Source organism: Eutrigla gurnardus (genome assembly GCF_963514095.1).
Source record: "Eutrigla gurnardus genome assembly, chromosome: 18".
NCBI classification, from domain to species: domain Eukaryota; kingdom Metazoa; phylum Chordata; class Actinopteri; order Perciformes; family Triglidae; genus Eutrigla; species Eutrigla gurnardus.
The window spans coordinates 999,226-1,022,457 of NC_139929.1; the positions used below are offsets into that span (position 1 = coordinate 999,226).

The following is a 23,232-nucleotide window of genomic DNA, read 5'->3' on the forward strand; positions in this document are numbered from 1 at the left end:
GACTTCCGAAAACAAGAAGACTTCCGACCTGACTCCTTCAGAATAAAAGTGATCTACAGATACAAATCTGAAACAAAACATTTTGTACAAATATATGATAATACATGACAAAATAACACCCCACATACAAAAAGGCCAACTCACTGTTTGCGGAAACGTACTTGACAACAAACTTCGAGTGTGAATTCCACTGATTACAACGTCCGCCCGCTTTTATTCTGAAGACGGCTCCAACCCGGAAGCCGGAAGTGTAATGTCAGCCGGTCGAAACGAACCGTCCCAACTCCGCTGCCCCTCTCAGGACTCTGAACTCCGGATAAAACCACGCTATTAATCCCGCTACTCCGGCGCCAGGATGAGCGAGGACCACTACCTGGAGCTCTGCGAGAACCCGGTGCAGTTCGAACACGCCTCCAGCGTCAACAACGTCTTCTTCGATGAAGCTAACAAGCAGGTAAACTAAGCTAACTAGCATAGGCGTAGCTAACGCAGCTCAGCTAACGCAGCTAGCCAACTGTAGTTTGTTTGTTTTAAAGAACGTTTTAAAGTCAGCTCGTCGGCAATAAAACGTTAGTCTGCGTTCAGTTTGCTGTTTGATGAGACATTTCTTCATTTAAATAAACGAAAGCTAATGTTGTTAGCTAGGTTAAAAAACAAACAAGTACTCGGATACTTTACTGAAGTAAAGGTAATGCGGTACTTCACTGAAAATGTTACTTCAGTAAAAATATAAAATAAATATATAAAAATATAATCAGGAAATGTAATGTGTATCAATGTTTCCCTGCGACTGGTTTTAATATGTATTATGTTGAAATTGGCTTTTTATTTCTTTATTATTTTATATAATTGTACGTTTGTTTATACATGTTCATCTTTTTTTCATTCGAAATAAAGAAGAAATAAAATTAAGATTAATCTGTTGGTCATTTTCTCAATTAATCGATTGATTATTCGGTTTATGAAAATAGTCCAAAATAACACCAACGCTCAACGTTACTACTACTACCACTAATAATAATAATAATTATTATTATTATGTCATTACTAATACATTAATATCATTCCAAATAAAAGTAGCAAATACATTTTCTGTTAATGAACTCATAAATTACTGAAATACAACAGTTTATAAGATTATTATTTTTTTCTTCTTTATCTTCTTTATTGAGAGTTTTATTCACTTAAACAGGAACATCTTATCAAATGAAATTAATACATTATCCCTCCCCAAAAAATTACAAAAGTGAAAAAATTAAAGTAATAATAAATTAAAATTAATGCAAAAATGACGGTTCAAATGAAGTCTCAGCAGGCAGCACGTTTTTATAAACGCGTATATTTTTACAGCAACCAAAGCTGATAAATATTGTGGAGTAGAAAGTTGCATGACAGTATAATTAATCCCCACACTCTAAAAATAAAACCATCCATCCATCCATCCATCCATGGATGGATGGATGGATGGATGGATGGATGGATGGTTTTATTTTTAGATGGTATCTAAAAATAAAACCAAAAAATAACAATTCATTGCTTAATAAAATATATTATAGTTAATTTTGTAATCTTTGGTGTGCTGTTTCTTTGTTTTTGTATTTATTTTGGGTCCTAATCTGACATGAATCTGTATTTTTTGGTCTATGTTTACTAAATTGTGGATGCTGGTAATACAGAATAACTCCAGTCAGAGTTACATTAAACACACATCACATCATCAAATAATATTGTGTCATATAGAATATTCTTTTAGAGCCTTAAACTAAGCGTTGATGTTTCTCCGTCCTGTTTTCTGGCTGCAGGTGTTCGCGGTGCGTTCAGGGGGAGCCACGGGCGTCGTGGTCAAAGGCCCCGAGGACAAGAGCAGCGTTGCCTTCAGGTACATTTACGTGTGTGGGGGAAAATCTGACAGCATTTAGTGATGGATAAATACATCGACTGGTAGGTGCTGGAAAAGCATGGAAATGCACCTTGAAAAGCTTGAAAAGTGCCTGAGTTTGATTTGGAGAAGGTTGAGGAACGCTGAGGGAAATAAGACGACGGCGTTTAACGATCGTTTGTGTTTCAGGATGGACGATAAAGGAGAAGTGAAGTGTATCAAGTTCTCCATCGGGAATAAGATCTTGGCGGTTCAGAGGACTTCGAAGTCTGTGGTGAGTTCGGCTGCACGTGAACAGTGTTGGTGTGTTGTGATAATAATATAGATATATATTAGAAGCTCTGATCCATTTTTATTGCATTATTATTGTTTTGTCGCCGGCAGGATTTCATCAACTTCATCCCCGACTATCCTCACACAGAGTTCAGCCAGGAGTGTAAGGTACGCTGCACATCCTCCGTCTCCTTGCTTTCCTCCTGGTTTCCTGTCGAGCTTTAAAAGGACATTTGATAAAGAATATGAATAACAGTCAGTTTGTGTGGTTTGTGTTCGTGCTGCAGACGAAGAACGCCAGCGTTCTGGGTTTCTGTTGGACCAGCTGGAACGAGATCGTCTTCATCACCGACCAGGGAACCGAGTTCTACCAGGTACCTCCTTCCAGCCAATCCTTGACCTCCTTTATCCTTTGGCTCCGCCCTCTGAGCGGTCAAGAATGTTGTTACCACCTTGTCCTTACTAGAACTGAGTTTCTACCTGGAGTTTTGAGCCAGAAGGAGGTTGAACGACGACCGACCGATTGATTGGGCGTCTGGTGGTGCATTTTTTATTTTTTATTTTTCTCGTCTCTCCTCAGGTGTTTCCAGACAAGCGAAGCCTGAAGCTGCTGAAGAGTCAGAGCATCAACGTGAACTGGTACCAGTACTGTCCGGAGACCGCCGTCATCCTGCTGTCCACCACCGTGCAGGGGAACGTCCTACAGCCCTTCGCCTTCAGGGTGAGACCCGCCGCCGCCGCTGCTGCACGCTTCCATGTCATTTCATATCCACCAGTGTGTTTATCATGACGTCAGATTTGATGTTGTACACACAACTTTTTATCCAACAAAAAATCGTGATGATTAATATGTTTAATGTATATTATTTAAATTAAATATAAACATATATATAAATATTTATATTATATTATTAATTTATTAATTTATAACATTTAGTTTTTTTTGTATATTTATAGTTTTTATTACGTTGCTCATAAATCATCTGTTATTAATTCCGTGTGTTTTTGTTCTTCAGAATGGGACGATGTCCAAGATGTCCAAGTTTGAGATCGAGCTGCCGGTCGTCCCCAAACCCGCCAAACTCAGCCTGTCGGAGAGAGACATCGCCATGGCAACCATGTAAGTCGTTGTCACGCCGACCGATTCCAACAGCAGCTTCTTCGATCAAAGCAGAGAAAGTCAATCATTTGTCTTAATGACGCCACACTAATTAATTGTAAATGGTGAATTATTAATATGAACGATGTTTCTCTCTGTAGTTACGGTCAGCTGTTTGTGATGTATCTGAAGCATCACTCAAGAACAGCAAACAGCCCCAGTGCAGAAGTGGTGCTGTATCACTTACCAAGGTACCACAGTACTACACCTAGAAATATATATATACTATATATACTATATAAATATATATATATATATATCCACTCTTTGTGTGTGTGTGTAGGGAGGGTGCCTGTAAAAAGACTCACGTGTTGAAGCTGAACACGACGGGGAAGTTTGCTCTGAACATCGTGGACAACCTGGTGGTGGTTCATCACCAGAGCTCCCAGGTGAGTCTCCACTACCTTCACAAGGGTACCTTTACTCCAGTACCTTTACTAGGGTACCTTTACTCCAGTACCTTTACTAGGGTACCTTTACTCCAGTACCTTCACTAGGGTACCTTTACAAGGGTACCTTTACTCCAGTACCTTTACTAGGGTACCTTTACTCCAGTACCTTTACAAGGGTACCTTTACTCCACTACCTTCACAAGGGTACCTTTACTCCACTACCTTCACAAGGGTACCTTTACTCCAGTACCTTCACTAGGGTACCTTTACTCCACTACCTTCACAAGGGAACCTTTACTCCAGGACCTTTTACTAGGGTACCTTTACTCCACTACCTTCACAAGGGTACCTTTACTCCAGTACCTTCACTAGGGTACCTTTACTCCACTACCTTCACAAGGGTATAGGGCTGCAGCTATCGATTCTTTTTGTAATCGATTAATTTAGCACTTTATCGATCGATTAATCGAGGAATCGGATAAAAAAAAATTGCGTTTTTAAACAAACAAAACAAATAATGCATAATGAAAATGATGTGGCTGTAAAATGATCAAGCATTTCTAAAAAAAAATATACAGAGGTATTCATTCCAACTACAAAATTTGGCTCCAAAACTAAGCCCATTTATTAAGTGCCAGTGAGAATTTAACAACAATACAGTTAAATCAACTTGGATAAAACATGGATAACATTTAATTTACGTTTTGTTTTGCCAGCAATGGCCCTTTCCTCTCCCTGCCCTAAATATGTGTGTATATAGTGTACTTCTTCTGTGCCATTTATGTATTTAGCTTTCTCTATCACTACAGTAACTGTTTGACCATTCTTTTCTCTGCTTTGAACTCCTCCGTCCGTTTGGGCAAACACAACAACTCACAGCCAAGCGTAAATCAGGCTTTCCGATTGGCTGTAAAAGCTGCTACGGGAGCCAATACGAGCGTCCGATGCATAAACGTAACTCTATACGTCACTCGCAAGATGGCGGATGAGAAGTGATCGATATACAACAAAACGGAGAAATGCGCCACGGAGACGAGGAGACATCTAGTCACACATTTTACTACTTTACGCATTCGTTTTGTTGTCAGAAATAAATCGCTCACATGGGCAAGCAGGATACCGTTGTTTAGCCCCGATACTCTCTGTCGTTTACGGACATTCTGAGTCTGACTTTCCGCCATCGCGCCAACTAAATTCAGAATGAATGACCGTGTATGACGCGCTGGTGCTTCCTGAACAACGGTCCGTGTGGAACAATCGGATCCCTGCACATCCCTGAATTTAACGAGGCTTCGAGGGAGATGTTTTGCCTCGAGGAATTTTCATAATCGAGTTAATCGAGTAACTCGATGAATCGTTGCAGCCCTACAAGGGTACCTTTACTCCACTACCTTCACTAGGGTACCTTTACTCCAGTACCTTCACAAGGGTACCTTTACTCCACTACCTTCACTAGGGTACCTTTACTCCAGTACCTTTACTCCAGTACCTTCACTAGGGTACCTTTACTAGGGTACCTTTACTCCAGTACCTTTACTAGGGTACCTTTACTCCAGTACCTTTACTAGGGTACCTTTACTCCAGTACCTTCACTTAGGGTACCTTTACAAGGGTACCTTTACTCCAGTACCTTTACTAGGGTACCTTTACTCCAGTACCTTCACTAGGGTACCTTTACAAGGGTACCTTTACTCCAGTACCTTTACTAGGGTACCTTTACTCCAGTACCTTCACTAGGGTACCTTTACTCCAGTACCTTCACTAGGGTACCTTTACAAGGGTACCTTTACTCCAGTACCTTTACTAGGGTACCTTTACTCCAGTACCTCTACTAGGGTACCTTTACTCCAGTACCTTCACTAGGGTACCTTTACAAGGGTACCTTTACTCCAGTACCTTTACTAGGGTACCTTTACTCCAGTACCTCTACTAGGGTACCTTTACTCCACTACCTTCACTAGGGTACCTTTACTCCAGTACCTTTACTCCAGTACCTTCACAAGGGTACCTTTACTCCACTACCTTCACTAGGGTACCTTTACTCCAGTACCTTTACTCCAGTACCTTCACTAGATTACCTTTACTAGGGTACCTTTACTCCAGTACCTTTACTAGGTTACCTTTACTCCAGTACCTTTACTAGGGTACCTTTACTCCAGTACCTTCACTGAGGGTACCTTTACAAGGGTACCTTTACTCCAGTACCTTTACTAGGGTACCTTTACTCCAGTACCTTCACTAGGGTACCTTTACAAGGGTACCTTTACTCCAGTACCTTTACTAGGGTACCTTTACTCCAGTACCTTCACTAGGGTACCTTTACTCCAGTACCTTCACTAGGGTACCTTTACAAGGGTACCTTTACTCCAGTACCTTTACTAGGGTACCTTTACTCCAGTACCTCTACTAGGGTACCTTTACTCCAGTACCTTCACTAGGGTACCTTTACAAGGGTACTTTTACTCCAGTACCTTTACAAGGGTACCTTTACTCCAGTACCTTTACTAGGGTACCTTTACTCCAGTACCTTTACTAGGGTACCTTTACTCCAGTACCTTCACTAAGGTACCTTTACTCCAGTACCTTTACTAGGGTACCTTTACTCCAGTACCTTCACTAGGGTACCTTTACAAGGGTACCTTTACTCCAGTACCTTTACTAGGGTACCTTTACTCCAGTACCTTTACTAGGGTACCTTTACTCCACTACCTTCACTAGGGTACCTTTACAAGGGTACCTTTACTCCAGTACCTTTACTAGGGTACCTTTACTCCAGTACCTTTACTAGGGTACCTTTACTCCACTACCTTCACAAGGGTACCTTTACTCCACTACCTTCACAAGGGTACCTTTACTCCAGTACCTTCACTAGGGTACCTTTACTCCACTACCTTCACAAGGGAACCTTTACTCCAGGACCTTTACTAGGGTACCTTTACTCCACTACCTTCACAAGGGTACCTTTACTCCACTACCTTCACTAGGGTACCTTTACTCCAGTACCTTTACTCCAGTACCTTCACTAGGGTACCTTTACTCCACTACCTTCACTAGGGTACCTTTACTCCACTACCTTTACTCCAGTACCTTCACTAGGGTACCTTTACTAGGGTACCTTTACTCCAGTACCTTCACTAGGGTACCTTTACTCCAGTACCTTTACTAGGGTACATTTACTCCAGTACCTTTACTAGGGTACCTTTACTCCAGTACCTTCACTTAGGGTACCTTTACAAGGGTACCTTTACTCCAGTACCTTTACTAGGGTACCTTTACTCCAGTACCTTCACTAGGGTACCTTTACAAGGGTACCTTTACTCCAGTACCTTTACTAGGTACCTTTACTCCAGTACCTTCACTAGGGTACCTTTACAAGGGTACCTTTACTCCAGTACCTTCACTAGGGTACCTTTACTCCAGTACCTTCACTAGGGTACCTTCACTAGGGTACCTTTACAAGGGTACCTTTACTCCAGTACCTTCACTAGGGTAGCTTCACTCCAGTACCTTCACTAGGGTAGCTTTACTCCAGTACCTTCACTAGGGTACCTTTACAAGGGTACCTTTACTCCAGTACCTTCACTAGGGTACTTTTACTCCAGTACCTTCACTAGGGTACCTTTACAAGGGTACCTTTACTCCAGTACCTTTACTAGGGTACCTTTACAAGGGTACCTTTACTCCAGTACCTTTACTAGGGTACCTTTACTCCAGTACCTTTACTAGGGTACCTTTACTCCAGTACCTTCACTAGGGTACCTTTACTCCACTACCTTCACTAGGGTACCTTTACTCCACTACCTTCACTAGGGTACCTTTACTCCACTACCTCCACTAGGGTACCTTTACTCCAGTACCTTTACTAGGGTACCTTTACTCCAGTACCTTCACTAGGGTACATTTACTCCAGTACCTTCACTAGGGTACCTTTACAAGGGTACCTTTACTCCAGTACCTTTACTAGGGTACCTTTACAAGGGTACCTTTACTCCAGTACTTTTATTCAAGTACATGTTTGAGGTATTTGTACTTAATTTGACTGATATTCCTGCTACTTTGTGCTTCGTACTGTGTGTGTGTGTGTGTGTGTGTGTGTGTGTGTGTCAGACGTCTCTGATCTTCGACATCAAGCTGAAGGAACCAGACGGCACCGTCAACGTTCACCAACCCGTCCTGCCCGGCCGGTCCATCCACCCCTACAGGATCCCACTGGCTGGTACTTACACACACACACACACACACACACACACAGCCACACACACACACACACACACACACACAGCCACACAAGTATCTACATCACTGTTTCTGTGTCTGCAGGTCCGGCCGTCGTTCCCTCTCAGCCTCCAGTTCCCTGTCAACTCTGTATCCTTTTACCTCCAGCACTAGTACATGTACTAGTACTGGACTTGAGTACAAGTACTTCAAGTTTGTATTGAGTATTTCCATCAACTTCAGTTAGTTAACCAGTTGAAGATTTAGACACTTTATAAAAAAATATCAACTCCCAAACAGTTTATACACATGATGATGTTATTAGTACTAGTGTTAAAATATTAGTACTAGTGTTAGTATATGAGAACTAGTGTTAATGTATTAGTACTTTTTTACTGTATTACTACTGCAATAAAGTGTTGGTGTTGATCTTTAACGTCTCAGACTCGTCGTCCTGGAGCGTCTTCCAACCCGACATCATCATCAGTGCTAGTGAAGGTGTGGAGTGTCATTGTTGTTGTGATGTAATTTAGGGATGTCCCGATCCAGCTTTTTGCACTTCCGATCCGATACCGATATTGTAGCTTTTAGTATCGGCCGATACCGATACCAGCCGATCCAAGCACGTATTAAAGATTAAAGATGCCGGTTGATGGAAATGATCCAAAATTAGGGGCCGGAAAAATATGGCTGGAAAATGATGAGCATCACATTAATAGCTACAGATACTGTAAAACACTACAACGACATGAGTGCATTTATTATTACGAAAAAAAAAACTGGATCGGGAGTCTGGATCGGGATTTTCCCGTGCAGGCCGATCCGATATCGATATGCATTTTTTGCTAATATCGGCGGCCGATCCGATCCAAATATCGGATCGGGACATCCGATATAGATCGGGTTGTGATGTTGTTGTGATGTCATTGTTGTGTTGTTGTTGTTGTTGTGATGTCATTGCCGTCCTCCTATAAACGCGTCTCTGTGTTCAGGTTACCTGTGGTACTTACAGGTGAAGTTGCCTCCGACGGTCAACCTGCTGCAGGACAAAGGCAAGCTGATGGACTTCCTGTTACGGAGGAGAGACTGCAAGATGGTCATCCTGTCTGTCTGCTCACAGAGTACGTCTGTCTGTCTGTCTGTTCACAGAGTATGTCTGTCTGTCTGTCTGTCTGTCTGTTCACAGAGTATGTCTGTCTGTCTGTCTGCTCACAGAGTATGTCTGTCTGTCTGTCTGTCTGTCTGTTCACAGAGTACGTCTGTCTGTCTGTTCACAGAGTACGTCTTTCTGTCTGTCTGCATGTCTTTGATGTTATTTAGCTTCACATGTCCAAAGAGATTCTTATCTCGTTATTTATGTATTCCTGCATTTATTTCTATTTTATTTATTTGTAGATGTATTTTCAAATGTTATGAAAAAGCCTGAAATGTGATGTGAAGCTGCAGAACTGGAAGCTAAGTGGTGTGTGTGTGTGTGTGTGTGTTGTTTCAGTCCTGCAGGGCGGCGACAAAGGAAGCCTTCCTGTGGTCGCCACAGTGTTCGACAAGCTCAACCAGGTGTACAAGGAATACCTGGAGGCGGAGCTCACCTACACGGCGGTGAGTCGGCCCAGCCACGCCCGCCGTCCCTGTGTGTGTGTTCACGTGTTCATGTGTGTGTGTTTTCACGTGTTCATGTGTGTGCGTCGGCAGGCGATGGAGTCCGGTCCGAGTCGAGGCAGCGCAGCACAGAAGCGTCCAATCAGAACGCAGGCGGTCATCGACCAGTCGGACATGTACACACACGTGCTGTCATCGTTCACAGAGAGGAAGGTATGCAGTCACACACACACACACACACACACACACACACACACACACACACACACACACACACACAAACCATGAAGCTAAAAGGCTGGCAGAAGATGTGTTATAATATATATTTAGTGTTTTTCTTCCAGGACTGATGTATGATGTAGACACATGGTGCACTACACCCTCTTGTGGCCATATTGAGTATAACAGCAACAGACAATGACAGGAAAAACAATTCCGATGTTTTCAGAGATGAAAAAACACTTCAGCCACAGGATTTTATATTTGTACATAATTTATAAAACTTTCAGGGAACTATTTATTTATTTAAACTTTATTAAACTTAAGGGAACTATTTTATTGGTAGTCTTAAAATAATGAAAATGTTAGAGAATGTGTTTTTCAATACACGAAAACAAGAATAAAGGATATGATATATATTATTATATATATTATATATGTCTATATTTAATGGACTGCTGTGTTTTCTGCAGGGTGTCTCCCATAAATTCGTCATTGCCGTCCTGATGGAGTACATCCGCTCTCTGAACCAGTTCCAGATCACCGTTCAGGTAAAACCTCACGTTTCACACTGAAGGCGTTGCTCTGCCGCCACCTGCAGGACGAAGTGTGATGGTGCTGCTTGTGTCCTGCAGCATTACCTGTACGAGTTGGTGATTAAGACGTTGGTGCAACACAACCTCTTCTACATGCTGCACCAGTTCCTCCAGTATCACGTCCTCAGCGACTCCAAACCGCTGGTGAGTTCAAACGCAGTCTGAAACCAGACCGCCGGGCCCGTTGGTCCCCAAACAGCCCTAAATACATAATAACCCTAACCCTACTGCCAGGACATGAAACAAGTCCAGAACCTGATTTACCGAGTTAAAAACCAGCTTCATCGTCGGGAGAGTTTCACATTTTGTCTCGTTTTGGTGCAAAGTCAAGAGACATCAACAGACAATAAAATATGTATGATATATCTGTTTTCACAATAAATTAACTGTACAGTTAATTGGTCACATTCCCAAGAAAACGAGCATGAATGAACGTCTAAATGGTGTTTGTGTTCAGGCCTGTTTGCTTCTGTCTCTGGAGAGTACGTATCCTCCGGCTCACCAGCTGTCACTGGACATGCTGAAGGTAAAACGCACGCGCACACACAGACACACACACACACACACACACACACACGCAGACACACACAGACACACACACACACACGCGCACACACACACACACGCACGCACGCACGCACGAACACACACACACACGCAGACACACACGCGCACACACAGACACACACACACGCAGACACACGCACACACACAGACACACACACGCACACACAGTTTCTAATAAAGCCTTCACTGACATGGCATTGTCTGGCCGGTGTGTCCTCAGCGCCTCTCCACAGCCAACGATGAGATCGTGGAGGTCCTGCTGTCGAAGCAGCAGGTTCTGGGCGCGCTCAGATTCATCCGCAGCGTCGGTACGTTCCTCGCCGTTGTTCCCGTTAAACACACTCATAGATCACTGTAGTCTGGTTGGAGGGAAATAATGATTTCATGTTGATTGAGGACAGAGGAACACTACAGCCTCTTGTGGTCGAATTGAGTATTACAACAACAAACCCGTATTTATTTAGATCCAAACATTTACATTTTGGTTGAAGTACATATGTTTTTAGTTAAAGGATAAGTTGAGAGTCTTAATTAATAATAACAGTATTTCATTAAGTACATGAATTAAATACACAGAGAACGAGACTTTTAAATCTGAGCTTGAAGTCGTTCATTAACTGAAGATGTTGTCTGAGCTCAGATGAGACGGTTAATCAGCGCCTGTCCCTTTAAGGTGGCCATGACAACGTGTCGTCCAGGAAGTTCCTGGACGCGGCCCGGCAGACCGGAGACCAGATGCTGTTCTACACCGTGTTCAGGTCCTTCCAGCAGAGAAACCAGCGGCTGAGAGGAAGTCCGGACTTCAACCCCGGTGAGACGAGTAGAAACAATAATAAACCTGTTAGATGTGAACCTTCAGACTGTTTTAACGTTCTGGATCTCCTCGTCAGGAGAACACTGTGAGGAGCACGTGGTCCACTTCAAGCAGCTGTTCGGGGACCACGCTCTGATGAAACCCTCCACGGTGTGAACCTCAGCAGGACCACGGGACCGGGTCTCCGTCACGCTGGACTCGTAGCGGGTCCAGGACCCGGTTTAGACTACAAGATGCACGCATGGACCTTTGTGTATATATAGTGATGTTTATTTTGTACAATGAGGAAATCATTACTGTATAACTAATCAATGAAGCAGCTCTGAACTATGAAAACATGTAAATATCTAATAAACGCTGGTGTGTCAGAGATGTTTCTGTGGGACGTTCAGGTGGAGACGACCAGGGAGGAAAGGTCCAACCAGAACTACGTAATACAAAAATAAAATGTCATTTTAAATGCGTTTAATACAAAGTGAACAACAAACTGAACGGCTTCCTTCGTCACGACGCTCCCTGATGAGCGTGGACGTCTCCGGGGTCAGAAGAGGAATCCTTCGCCACGCTGAGGGGAACGCACGGCGATCAGGCGGCGTGCAGACGTCTACGCCACGGCGGGGATGAAGTACTGCAGGGACACGTCCTCGTGCAGCAGGATCAGGTGGACCACCTTCTCATGGACGATGTCTGGAGGACAAATCCATCCATGAATGTTTATAACGTTGAAATAATAAAGAGGTTAAGATCACAGCTGGAGTTCTGATTAAGAAATGCCGAGGTCCACTCACTGCACATGGCCTTGCTGGGGTTGACCTGCTGCCCCACCAGGAACTGCTGCAGCTTCCTGATGTCCACCCGGGTCTGGGCCATGGTCTCTGGGTCCCGGCTCTGAGACGGACCCCCATCCTGGGAGGCGTCGTCACCTGGAGGGACGGGGAAACAAAGCAGGGATGTTCCTCAGAGACAGCAGGGAAGGGAACCCATGAGGGTCAACGTGGTCCTTCAACGTGGTCTTTACCCCACGGAGGGTTCCCCAGGTCCTTGAAGTGCGTCGTGACAGAAACCAGATCCGTCTCGATCTTCAGGTTCATCTCCCCGTTCAGGTTCGCCTCCAGCACCTGATCCAGACATCCAGACCCGGAACATGAATAAACATCCACGAACCAGGAGCAAAGAATACAATCTTTGATTGACGCGTCGTCGGATGAATAAATGTGTTCAAGTTATTTTTGTAATCTTTTTTTCTTTGTCTTTTAAATAAACGCTCAACAACATAACATAACAATGGAGCAGTGACATCACCGTTACCACGGAGACCAGGTTGTGCTAGTCTACACGGAAACCGGTTTCTTAAGTTTTCTTTCGCAGACGCCCAAACTGTCGTTGCGTAAACAAAACGTTTGCGTAACAAACAGCCAAAAAATTGAAAATGCGTAGAAATAGGGCAGCTCATTCTGGAACAAGTCCCGACACAGGAAGGGGTGGGGCTTAGCCTCTACATTGAACACCATGTGATACGTGGTTTCCTACCAGGAAGTTGGAGAGGTTCTTCATCCGGTCCACCACGTTCTTCATGGTCTTCAGCGGCGGCAGGTAGATGCTGACCTGCAGGTCACATGACGACACGGCGTCAGACACATTTCAGACTTGCGACCTCGACAAGCGTCCCTGACCGGCGGCCCACTCACGTCGAAGTCCGGCATCCCTGGCTCCTTGAACTCATGCCAGAGTCTCCGGGGGACGACATCGACCGGGATGTCGTGGGTCACGACCCGGCTGGCGCTGGACTGTGTGGGCTGGAGGGGATCGAACACACTCAAAATACTATACAATGACTTTTTCCCCCAAAATACTATACTATGACTTTTTTCCCCAATATACTGAACTATAACTTTTCTTTTTCAAAATATACTGACTTTTTTTTTCCAAATACTATACGATGACTTTTTTTCAAAATAATATACAATGACTTTTTTTTCTCAAAATAATATCCAATGACTTTTTTCTTCAAAATACTATACTATGACTTTTTTTTTCAAAATATACTGACTTTTTTTTTCAAAATACTATACGATGACTTTTTTTTCAAAATAATATCCAATGACTTTTTTTTCTCAAAATAATATCCAATGACTTTTTTCTTCAAAATACTATACTATGACTTTTTTTTTCAAAATAATATACAATGACTTTTTCCCCCAAAATACTATACGATGACTTTTTTTTCCAAAATACTATACAATGACTTTTTCCCCCAAAATACTATACGATTACTTTTTTCTTCAAAATAATGTACGATGACTTTTTTTTTACCAAAATACTATACTATGACTTTTTTTTCCAATATACTGAACTATTACTTTTTTTTTTTCAAAATATTACACTATGACTTTTTTCTTCAAAATAATATACGATGACTTTTCCCCAAAATACTATACTATTACTTTTTTTCCCAATATACTGAACTATAACTTTTTTTTTCAAAATATTACACTGACTTTTTTCTTCAAAATAATATACGATGACTTTTTTTTTTTCAAAATAATATACTATGACTTTTTTTTCCAAAATACTGTACGATGACTTTTTTTTCCAAAATACTATGACTTTTTTCTTCAAAATAATATACGATTACTTTTTCCCCCAAAATACTATACTATGACTTTTTTTCCCAATATACTGAACTATAACTTTTTTTTTTCAAAATATACTGACTTTTTTTTTCAAAATACTATACGATGACTTTTTTTTCAAAATAATATACAATGACTTTTTTCTTCAAAATAATGTACGATGACTTTTTCCCCCAAAATACTATACGATGACTTTTTTCTTCAAAATAATGTACGATGACTTTTTCTTCCAAAATACTATACGATGACTTTTTTTTCCAAAATACTATACAATGACTTTTTCCCCCAAAATACTATACGATTACTTTTTTCTTCAAAATAATGTACGATGACTTTTTTTTCCAAAATACTATACTATGACTTTTCTTTCCAATATACTGAACTATTACTTTTTTTTTTCAAAATATTACACTATGACTTTTTTCTTCAAAATAATATACGATGACTTTTTTCCCCAAAATACTATACTATGACTTTTTTTCCCAATATACTGAACTATAACTTTTTTTTTCAAAATATTACAGACTTTTTTCTTCAAAATACTATACGATGACTTTTTTCTTAAAAATAATGTACGATGACTTTTTTTTCCAAAATACTATACGATGACTTTTTTTTCCAAAATACTATACAATGACTTTTCCCCCCAAAATACTATACGATTACTTTTTTCTTCAAAATAATGTACGATGACTTTTTTTACCAAAATACTATACTATGACTTTTTTTCCCAATATACTGAACTATAACTTTTTTTTTCAAAATATTACACTGACTTTTTTCTTCAAAATAATATACGATGACTTTTTTTTCCAAAATACTATACAATGACTTTTTCCCCCAAAATACTATACGATGACTTTTTTTTCAAAATAATATACAATGACTTTTTTCTTCAAAATAATGTACGATGACTTTTTCCCCCAAAATACTATACGATGACTTTTTTCTTCAAAATAATGTACGATGACTTTTTCTTCCAAAATACTATACGATGACTTTTTTTCCCAAAATACTATACAATGACTTTTTCCCCCAAAATACTATACAATTACTTTTTTCTTCAAAATAATGTAAAATTGACTTTTTTTTCCAAAATACTATACTATGACTTTTCTTTCCAATATACTGAACTATTACTTTTTTTTTTCAAAATATTACACTGACTTTTTTCTTCAAAATAATATACGATGACTTTTTTTTTTTCAAAATAATATACTATGACTTTTTTTTTCAAAATACTGTACGATGACTTTTTTTTCCAAAATACTATGACTTTTTTCTTCAAAATAATATACGATTACTTTTTCCCCCAAAATACTATACTATGACTTTTTTTCCCAATATACTGAACTATAACTTTTTTTTTTCAAAATATACTGACTTTTTTTTTCAAAATACTATACGATGACTTTTTTTTCAAAATAATATACAATGACTTTTTTCTTCAAAATAATGTACGATGACTTTTTCCCCCAAAATACTATACGATGACTTTTTTCTTCAAAATAATGTACGATGACTTTTTCTTCCAAAATACTATACGATGACTTTTTTTTCCAAAATACTATACAATGACTTTTCCCCCCAAAATACTATACGATTACTTTTTTCTTCAAAATAATGTACGATGACTTTTTTTTCCAAAATACTATACTATGACTTTTCTTTCCAATATACTGAACTATTACTTTTTTTTTTCAAAATATTACACTATGACTTTTTTCTTCAAAATAATATACGATGACTTTTCCCCAAAATACTATACTAGACTTTTTTTCCCAATATACTGAACTATAACTTTTTTTTTCAAAATATTACACTGACTTTTTTCTTCAAAATAATATACGATGACTTTTTTTTCCAAAATACTATACAATGACTTTTTCCCCCAAAATACTATACGATGACTTTTTTTTCAAAATAATATACAATGACTTTTTTCTTCAAAATAATGTACGATGACTTTTTCCCCCAAAATACTATACGATGACTTTTTTCTTCAAAATAATGTACGATGACTTTTTCTTCCAAAATACTATACGATGACTTTTTTTCCCAAAATACTATACAATGACTTTTTCCCCCAAAATACTATACAATTACTTTTTTCTTCAAAATAATGTAAAATTGACTTTTTTTTCCAAAATACTATACTATGACTTTTCTTTCCAATATACTGAACTATTACTTTTTTTTTTCAAAATATTACACTGACTTTTTTCTTCAAAATAATATACGATGACTTTTTTTTTTTCAAAATAATATACTATGACTTTTTTTTTCAAAATACTGTACGATGACTTTTTTTTCCAAAATACTATGACTTTTTTCTTCAAAATAATATACGATTACTTTTTCCCCCAAAATACTATACTATGACTTTTTTTCCCAATATACTGAACTATAACTTTTTTTTTTCAAAATATACTGACTTTTTTTTTCAAAATACTATACGATGACTTTTTTTTCAAAATAATATACAATGACTTTTTTCTTCAAAATAATGTACGATGACTTTTTCCCCCAAAATACTATACGATGACTTTTTTCTTCAAAATAATGTACGATGACTTTTTCTTCCAAAATACTATACGATGACTTTTTTTTCCAAAATACTATACAATGACTTTTCCCCCCAAAATACTATACGATTACTTTTTTCTTCAAAATAATGTACGATGACTTTTTTTTCCAAAATACTATACTATGACTTTTCTTTCCAATATACTGAACTATTACTTTTTTTTTTCAAAATATTACACTATGACTTTTTTCTTCAAAATAATATACGATGACTTTTTTCCCCAAAATACTATACTATGACTTTTTTTCCCAATATACTGAACTATAACTTTTTTTTTCAAAATATTACAGACTTTTTTCTTCAAAATACTATACGATGACTTTTTTCTTAAAAATAATGTACGATGACTTTTTTTTCCAAAATACTATACGATGACTTTTTTTTCCAAAATACTATACAATGACTTTTCCCCCCAAAATACTATACGATTACTTTTTTCTTCAAAATAATGTACGATGACTTTTTTTTACCAAAATACTATACTATGACTTTTTTTCCCAATATACTGAACTATAACTTTTTTTTTCAAAATATTACACTGACTTTTTTCTTCAAAATAATATACGATGACTTTTTTTTTTTCAAAATAATATACTATGACTTTTTCTTCCAAAATACTATACGATGACTTTTTTTCCCAAAATACTATACAATGACTTTTTCCCCCAAAATACTATACAATTACTTTTTTCTTCAAAATAATGTAAAATTGACTTTTTTTTCCAAAATACTATACTATGACTTTTCTTTCCAATATACTGAACTATTACTTTTTTTTTTCAAAATATTACACTGACTTTTTTCTTCAAAATAATATACGATGACTTTTCCCCAAAATACTATACTAGACTTTTTTTCCCAATATACTGAACTATAACTTTTTTTTTCAAAATATTACACTGACTTTTTTCTTCAAAATAATATACGATGACTTTTTTTTTTTCAAAATAATATACTATGACTTTTTTTTCCAAAATACTGTACGATGACTTTTTTTTCCAAAATACTATGACTTTTTTCTTCAAAATAATATACGATTACTTTTTCCCCCAAAATACTATACTATGACTTTTTTTCCCAATATACTGAACTATAACTTTTTTTTTCAAAATATTACAGACTTTTTTCTTCAAAATACTATACGATGACTTTTTTCTTAAAAATAATGTACGATGACTTTTTTTTCCAAAATACTATACGATGACTTTTTTTTCCAAAATACTATACAGGTGCTGGTCAACGAATTAGAATAATTTGAAATAGTGCAATCATTAAATTCTTTGAATGCATTTTTTGTGCAGAAAGCAAATCAGGTGTTCACCGCACCTGTCCTACTCGTTAGACTAATCACAGAACTCGTTACCTGTAAAAAATTTGCTCAGCTGAGCTTTCCAAAAGGCCCATTTAGGCCATTTAACTGTGACACTGTTGTTTTATTGAATTAGAATAATGGAGAAACCGTTTCATTGAATTAGAATAAATGCTCGAATTTTTGTTTTCTGTGAAGAGTGTTCACTGTGCAGTATAAAGTCAGGGTTGAGTAGAATTTCTAAGTTGTAAAATCAATCATGGGTAAGCAGCGCGACCTCTCAACCGGAATAGTGGCTCAAATTCAAGCCCTTCGCCAACAAGGCTTGACCCAAACTAAAATTGCTGAGCAGCTCGGCATCAGCCAGTCTTCCGTCTGCAAAGCTCTCAAGAAAAACTGCAGCAAGCGCACCAACTGTTCCGGCGTCCGAAAAACTTCTGCTCGCGACAACAAGCAGCTGAGAAAGATCGCAGTCAGCAACCGGTTCAAGTCCACTTCCGAGCTCACCGACTTGTGGAACAAGCAGACCGGCGCTGACGTCTCCAGATCAACCACTTACCGTCGTCTGCGCGAACTCGGCTTCAAATCTCGCGTTCCAGCAGTAAAACCGATGCTGAACAAGAAACAAATGGAGAAACGGCTGAAGTGGGCCAAAGAACACGTCGAGTGGACTGCTGAAGACTGGCAGAAAGTGGTCTTCAGTGACGAATCACGCTTCTGCATCTCCTTCGGTGACCAAGGTCCTCGTGTCTGGCGTCGTGGTGGCGAAACCTACAACCACGAGTGCATGAAAAGATCCGTCAAGTTTCCCCAGAGCGTTATGGTCTGGGGATGCATGTCCGCTCGAGGTGTAGGGAGACTCTGCTTCCTCAAGACGACTGTCAATGCTGCCGTATATCAAGATGTTCTGGAAACGTTCCTGATTCCGACTGTTGAGGAACAGTTCGGCGAAGAAGACTTCATATTTCAACAGGATCTTGCACCGGCTCATGCGGCAAAGTCGACCAAAGATTGGTTCACTAAAAAACAGCTTGAAGTTTTGGCATGGCCGGCCAACTCGCCTGACCTCAATGTCATTGAAAACCTTTGGGCCATCGTCAAGCGGAAAATTCGCGACAGAAAGCCTACTACGCTGGACCAACTGAAGCAGAACATCGCCACTGCCTGGGAAGCTGTGAGTGCGGAAACTTGCGACAAGCTGGTCAAATCGATGCCGCGGAGACTTCAGGCAGTCATACAAGCCAAGGGGGCAGCCACAAAATACTGAGAAAGTGATGATTCTAATTATAATAAAAATTATTCTAATTCAATGAAACGGTTTCTCCATTATTCTAATTCAATAAAACAACAGTGTCACAGTTAAATGGCCTAAATGGGCCTTTTGGAAAGCTCAGCTGAGCAAATTTTTTACAGGTAACGAGTTCTGTGATTAGTCTAACGAGTAGGACAGGTGCGGTGAACACCTGATTTGCTTTCTGCACAAAAAATGCATTCAAAGAATTTAATGATTGCACTATTTCAAATTATTCTAATTCGTTGACCAGCACCTGTACAATGACTTTTTCCCCCAAAATACTATACGATTACTTTTTTCTTCAAAATAATGTACGATGACTTTTTTTTCCAAAATACTATACTATGACTTTTCTTTCCAATATACTGAACTATTACTTTTTTTTTTCAAAATATTACACTATGACTTTTTTCTTCAAAATAATATACGATGACTTTTTTCCCCAAAATACTATACTATGACTTTTTTTCCCAATATACTGAACTATAACTTTTTTTTTCAAAATATTACAGACTTTTTTCTTCAAAATACTATACGATGACTTTTTTCTTAAAAATAATGTACGATGACTTTTTTTTCCAAAATACTATACGATGACTTTTTTTTCCAAAATACTATACAATGACTTTTCCCCCCAAAATACTATACGATTACTTTTTTCTTCAAAATAATGTACGATGACTTTTTTTTACCAAAATACTATACTATGACTTTTTTTCCCAATATACTGAACTATAACTTTTTTTTTCAAAATATTACACTGACTTTTTTCTTCAAAATAATATACGATGACTTTTTTTTCCAAAATACTATACAATGACTTTTTCCCCCAAAATACTATACGATTACTTTTTTCTTCAAAATAATGTACGATGACTTTTTTTTACCAAAATACTATACTATGACTTTTTTTTCCAAAATACTATATGATTACTTTTTTTTTCAAAATACTATACAATGACTTTTTCCCCCAAAATACTATACTATGACTTTTTTTCCCAATATACTGAACTATAACTTTTTTTTTCAAAATATACTGACTTTTTTCTTCAAAATAATATACGATGACTTTTTTCTTCAGAATACTATACAATGACTTTTTCCCCCAAAATACTATACGATTACTTTTTTCTTCAAAATAATGTACGATGACTTTTTTTTTCCAAAATACTATACGATGACTTTTTTTTCCAAAATACTATACAATGACTTTTTCCCCCAAAATACTATACGATTACTTTTTTCTTCAAAATAATGTACGATGACTTTTTTTTCCAAAATACTATACTATGACTTTTTTTTCCCAATATACTGAACTATGACTTTTTTTTCCAAAATATTACACTATGACTTTTATCTTCAAAATACTATACGATGACTTTTTTTCCCAATATACTGAACTATAACTTTTTTTTTCAAAATATGACTTTTTTTTTCAAAATACTATACAATGACTTTTTTCTTCAAAATAATATACGATTACTTTTTTCCCCAAAATACTATACTATGACTTTTTTTCCCAATATACTGAACTATGACTTTTTTTTCCAAAATATTACACTATGACTTTTATCTTCAAAATACTATACGATGACTTTTTTTTCAAAATACTATACGATGACTTTTATCTTCAATACTATACGATGACCTTTTTTTCAAAATACTATACGATGACTTTTTTTTCAAAATAATATACAATTACTTTTTTTTCCAAAATACTATACTACGACTTTTTTTCCAATATACTGAACTATGACTTTTTTTTTCAAAATATTACACTGACTTTTTTCTTCAAAATAATATACGATGACTTTTTTTTTCAAAATACTGAACTATAACTTTTTTTTTCAAAATATTACACTATGACAATATACGATGACTTTTCTTTAGATTCGAGGTGTTGCCCCTTTAACTCCTGACTGTCCGACCTCAACCACACACAGTAGCGGTCGGGTCTTACCAGCTCGGCGGCGACGGTGAGGCAGGGGCAGTGCTTCTTGGTCAGCTTGACTTTGACGGCCTTGGCGTTCTGGACCGTCTTCAGGGCCCTGGACAGGTTCTCTGGGGTCACCTCCAGACAGATCTCATTGTCCTCGGAGGATACACCCTCCATCTGGTACTCGTCAAAGAAGTTGGCCTGCAGGGGGAGGAGGAGGACATGTTTAACCCAAACACTTCTTCACAGGTTTGACTCCCAGCTGGGACTCTTACCTCAGGGTTCCTCCACCTTCTCTAAGTCACATTCACGCACTTTTCAAACACTTCAAGGTGCATTTCCATGCTTTTCCAGCCCCTTCCAGCTGTGGTAAACTCCATATTTGTATCAATCCAATGGTCAGTATTCAGTCTACTTATTATGTCACTTGTTCATCACATTAAATGAGATGTTATTGTCCTCTAAACAACCAACATGATGTTTGGAGACAGCTTTTTACAGAAGGACCACAAATGAAAGGAAAACTAATTCCACTAACAGATCCACAGAAATATAATCACCAACTATTTTCATCATCTGTTCATCATCAAAAGTCATTTTTCATAAAGAAATGTCAGAAAATGCTGTTTTCAGTCCCTCAAATATGGAGATCTTCTTTTCTCTGTTCTATCATAGATGTCATCACATACAACACACATTTCAAGACCTTTATTCTACATCCAAGCACTTCTCAAACCTTGAAAACACCACACTCAAATTCAAGTGTTTTCAAGGATTTCCAGCACCAGCCTGCTACCTGGGACAGTTCACACCACATGCCGACGCCGCCGTTGGCCACTTTCCCGGACAGGACGAAGAACAGGTTGTCTGGAGTGAGACGCAGCACGCACGTCTTCGTCAGCTTGGAGATGGTGGCGATGACTCCTGGAGGAGGGTCAAAGTTCACCATCAGTTGTCGTATTGATGTTCTTCTTCGTTCCTTCAATTCAGGAAAATGATCTAATTTAATTTTCATATCGTGGTCTGTTTGTTTTCACCCTATTTTTTATGTTTTATTCTCGTCTTTCATTTATATTTCTGAATGTGTGCATGTATATATTTATTTTAAGAAAAAGAGGTAGAGGTATATTACATATATACTCCCCAGTCCTCCGTGTAGATCTCACTTTAAATCTATATTTTACCACTGTTTCAGCCCTTCCTGTGTGCCGAACGGGAAACTGTCACCAAACTCACCGACAAGTTGGAAATAAAGGCGCCGGGACGTTAATACGACTTCCCCGGCAGAGAACGCGAGTTTCCGTGCGGGACGCTGGTGGAAGCTAACCGGCGTATAGCAGCGTTAGCTCCTGCTAAAAGAGAAGCTAACGGGACTTACGGGTGAAATGGTTGAGACAGGCGACGTCCACGATCTTCCCTCGGAACTTCATGGCGACGGCGAGCCGGGGAGACCTCCGCGGGTTGGGGAGACACCTCACCGGGTTCGAGTAGACACCTCCGCGGGTTCGGGTTCATGCGGCGCCAGGCGTTTGTTTGGTCCGTCCGGGATTGAGGTCCGACGGTAAACAGCAGCCAGTCACAATAGTTCCGGGGCTAAAACAGAACAGCTCGGCGGTGAGTTTGTAGCTGAGAGAGAACTGATCCACACTGAGATCCAGATTAAGGCTCAGACCTCGTTATCTTATTCACACAGTCATATTCCTTCCGTGGAGCTGGTTTGTGGTGGACTAGTCACCAGATCTCAGACCAGCCGAGAGAGA

At 38.8% G+C, this 23,232-nt stretch overlaps 2 protein-coding genes across 2 annotated transcripts; one reads left to right on the forward strand and one right to left on the reverse strand.

Annotated features, from left to right (window-relative positions):
- The first annotated feature begins 261 nt into the window (after window positions 1–261).
- Window positions 262–12,083, forward strand: rmc1 (regulator of MON1-CCZ1). The gene is made up of 21 exons (XM_084033700.1): window positions 262–454; window positions 1,803–1,879; window positions 2,069–2,153; window positions 2,264–2,320; window positions 2,440–2,526; window positions 2,733–2,873; window positions 3,169–3,272; window positions 3,413–3,502; window positions 3,595–3,700; window positions 7,811–7,919; window positions 8,024–8,068; window positions 8,363–8,416; window positions 8,911–9,039; window positions 9,411–9,517; window positions 9,611–9,730; window positions 10,210–10,287; window positions 10,372–10,476; window positions 10,790–10,858; window positions 11,120–11,207; window positions 11,573–11,710; window positions 11,790–12,083. The coding sequence occupies exons 1-21, from the start codon at window positions 356–358 to the stop codon at window positions 11,867–11,869; spliced, it is 1,968 nt and encodes a 655-aa protein (XP_083889826.1). The 5' UTR covers window positions 262–355; the 3' UTR covers window positions 11,870–12,083.
- A 125-nt stretch (window positions 12,084–12,208) lies between these two features.
- Window positions 12,209–23,016, reverse strand: hus1 (HUS1 checkpoint clamp component). The gene is made up of 9 exons (XM_084033702.1): window positions 22,851–23,016; window positions 22,269–22,396; window positions 21,497–21,673; window positions 13,402–13,509; window positions 13,244–13,318; window positions 12,732–12,831; window positions 12,502–12,636; window positions 12,302–12,400; window positions 12,209–12,250 (listed from the first exon to the last, which is right to left on the reverse strand). Exons 1-8 carry the CDS (start codon window positions 22,900–22,902, stop codon window positions 12,318–12,320), a joined length of 858 nt encoding a protein of 285 aa, XP_083889828.1. The 5' UTR covers window positions 22,903–23,016; the 3' UTR covers window positions 12,209–12,250; window positions 12,302–12,317.
- Window positions 23,017–23,232: the final 216 nt, after the last annotated feature.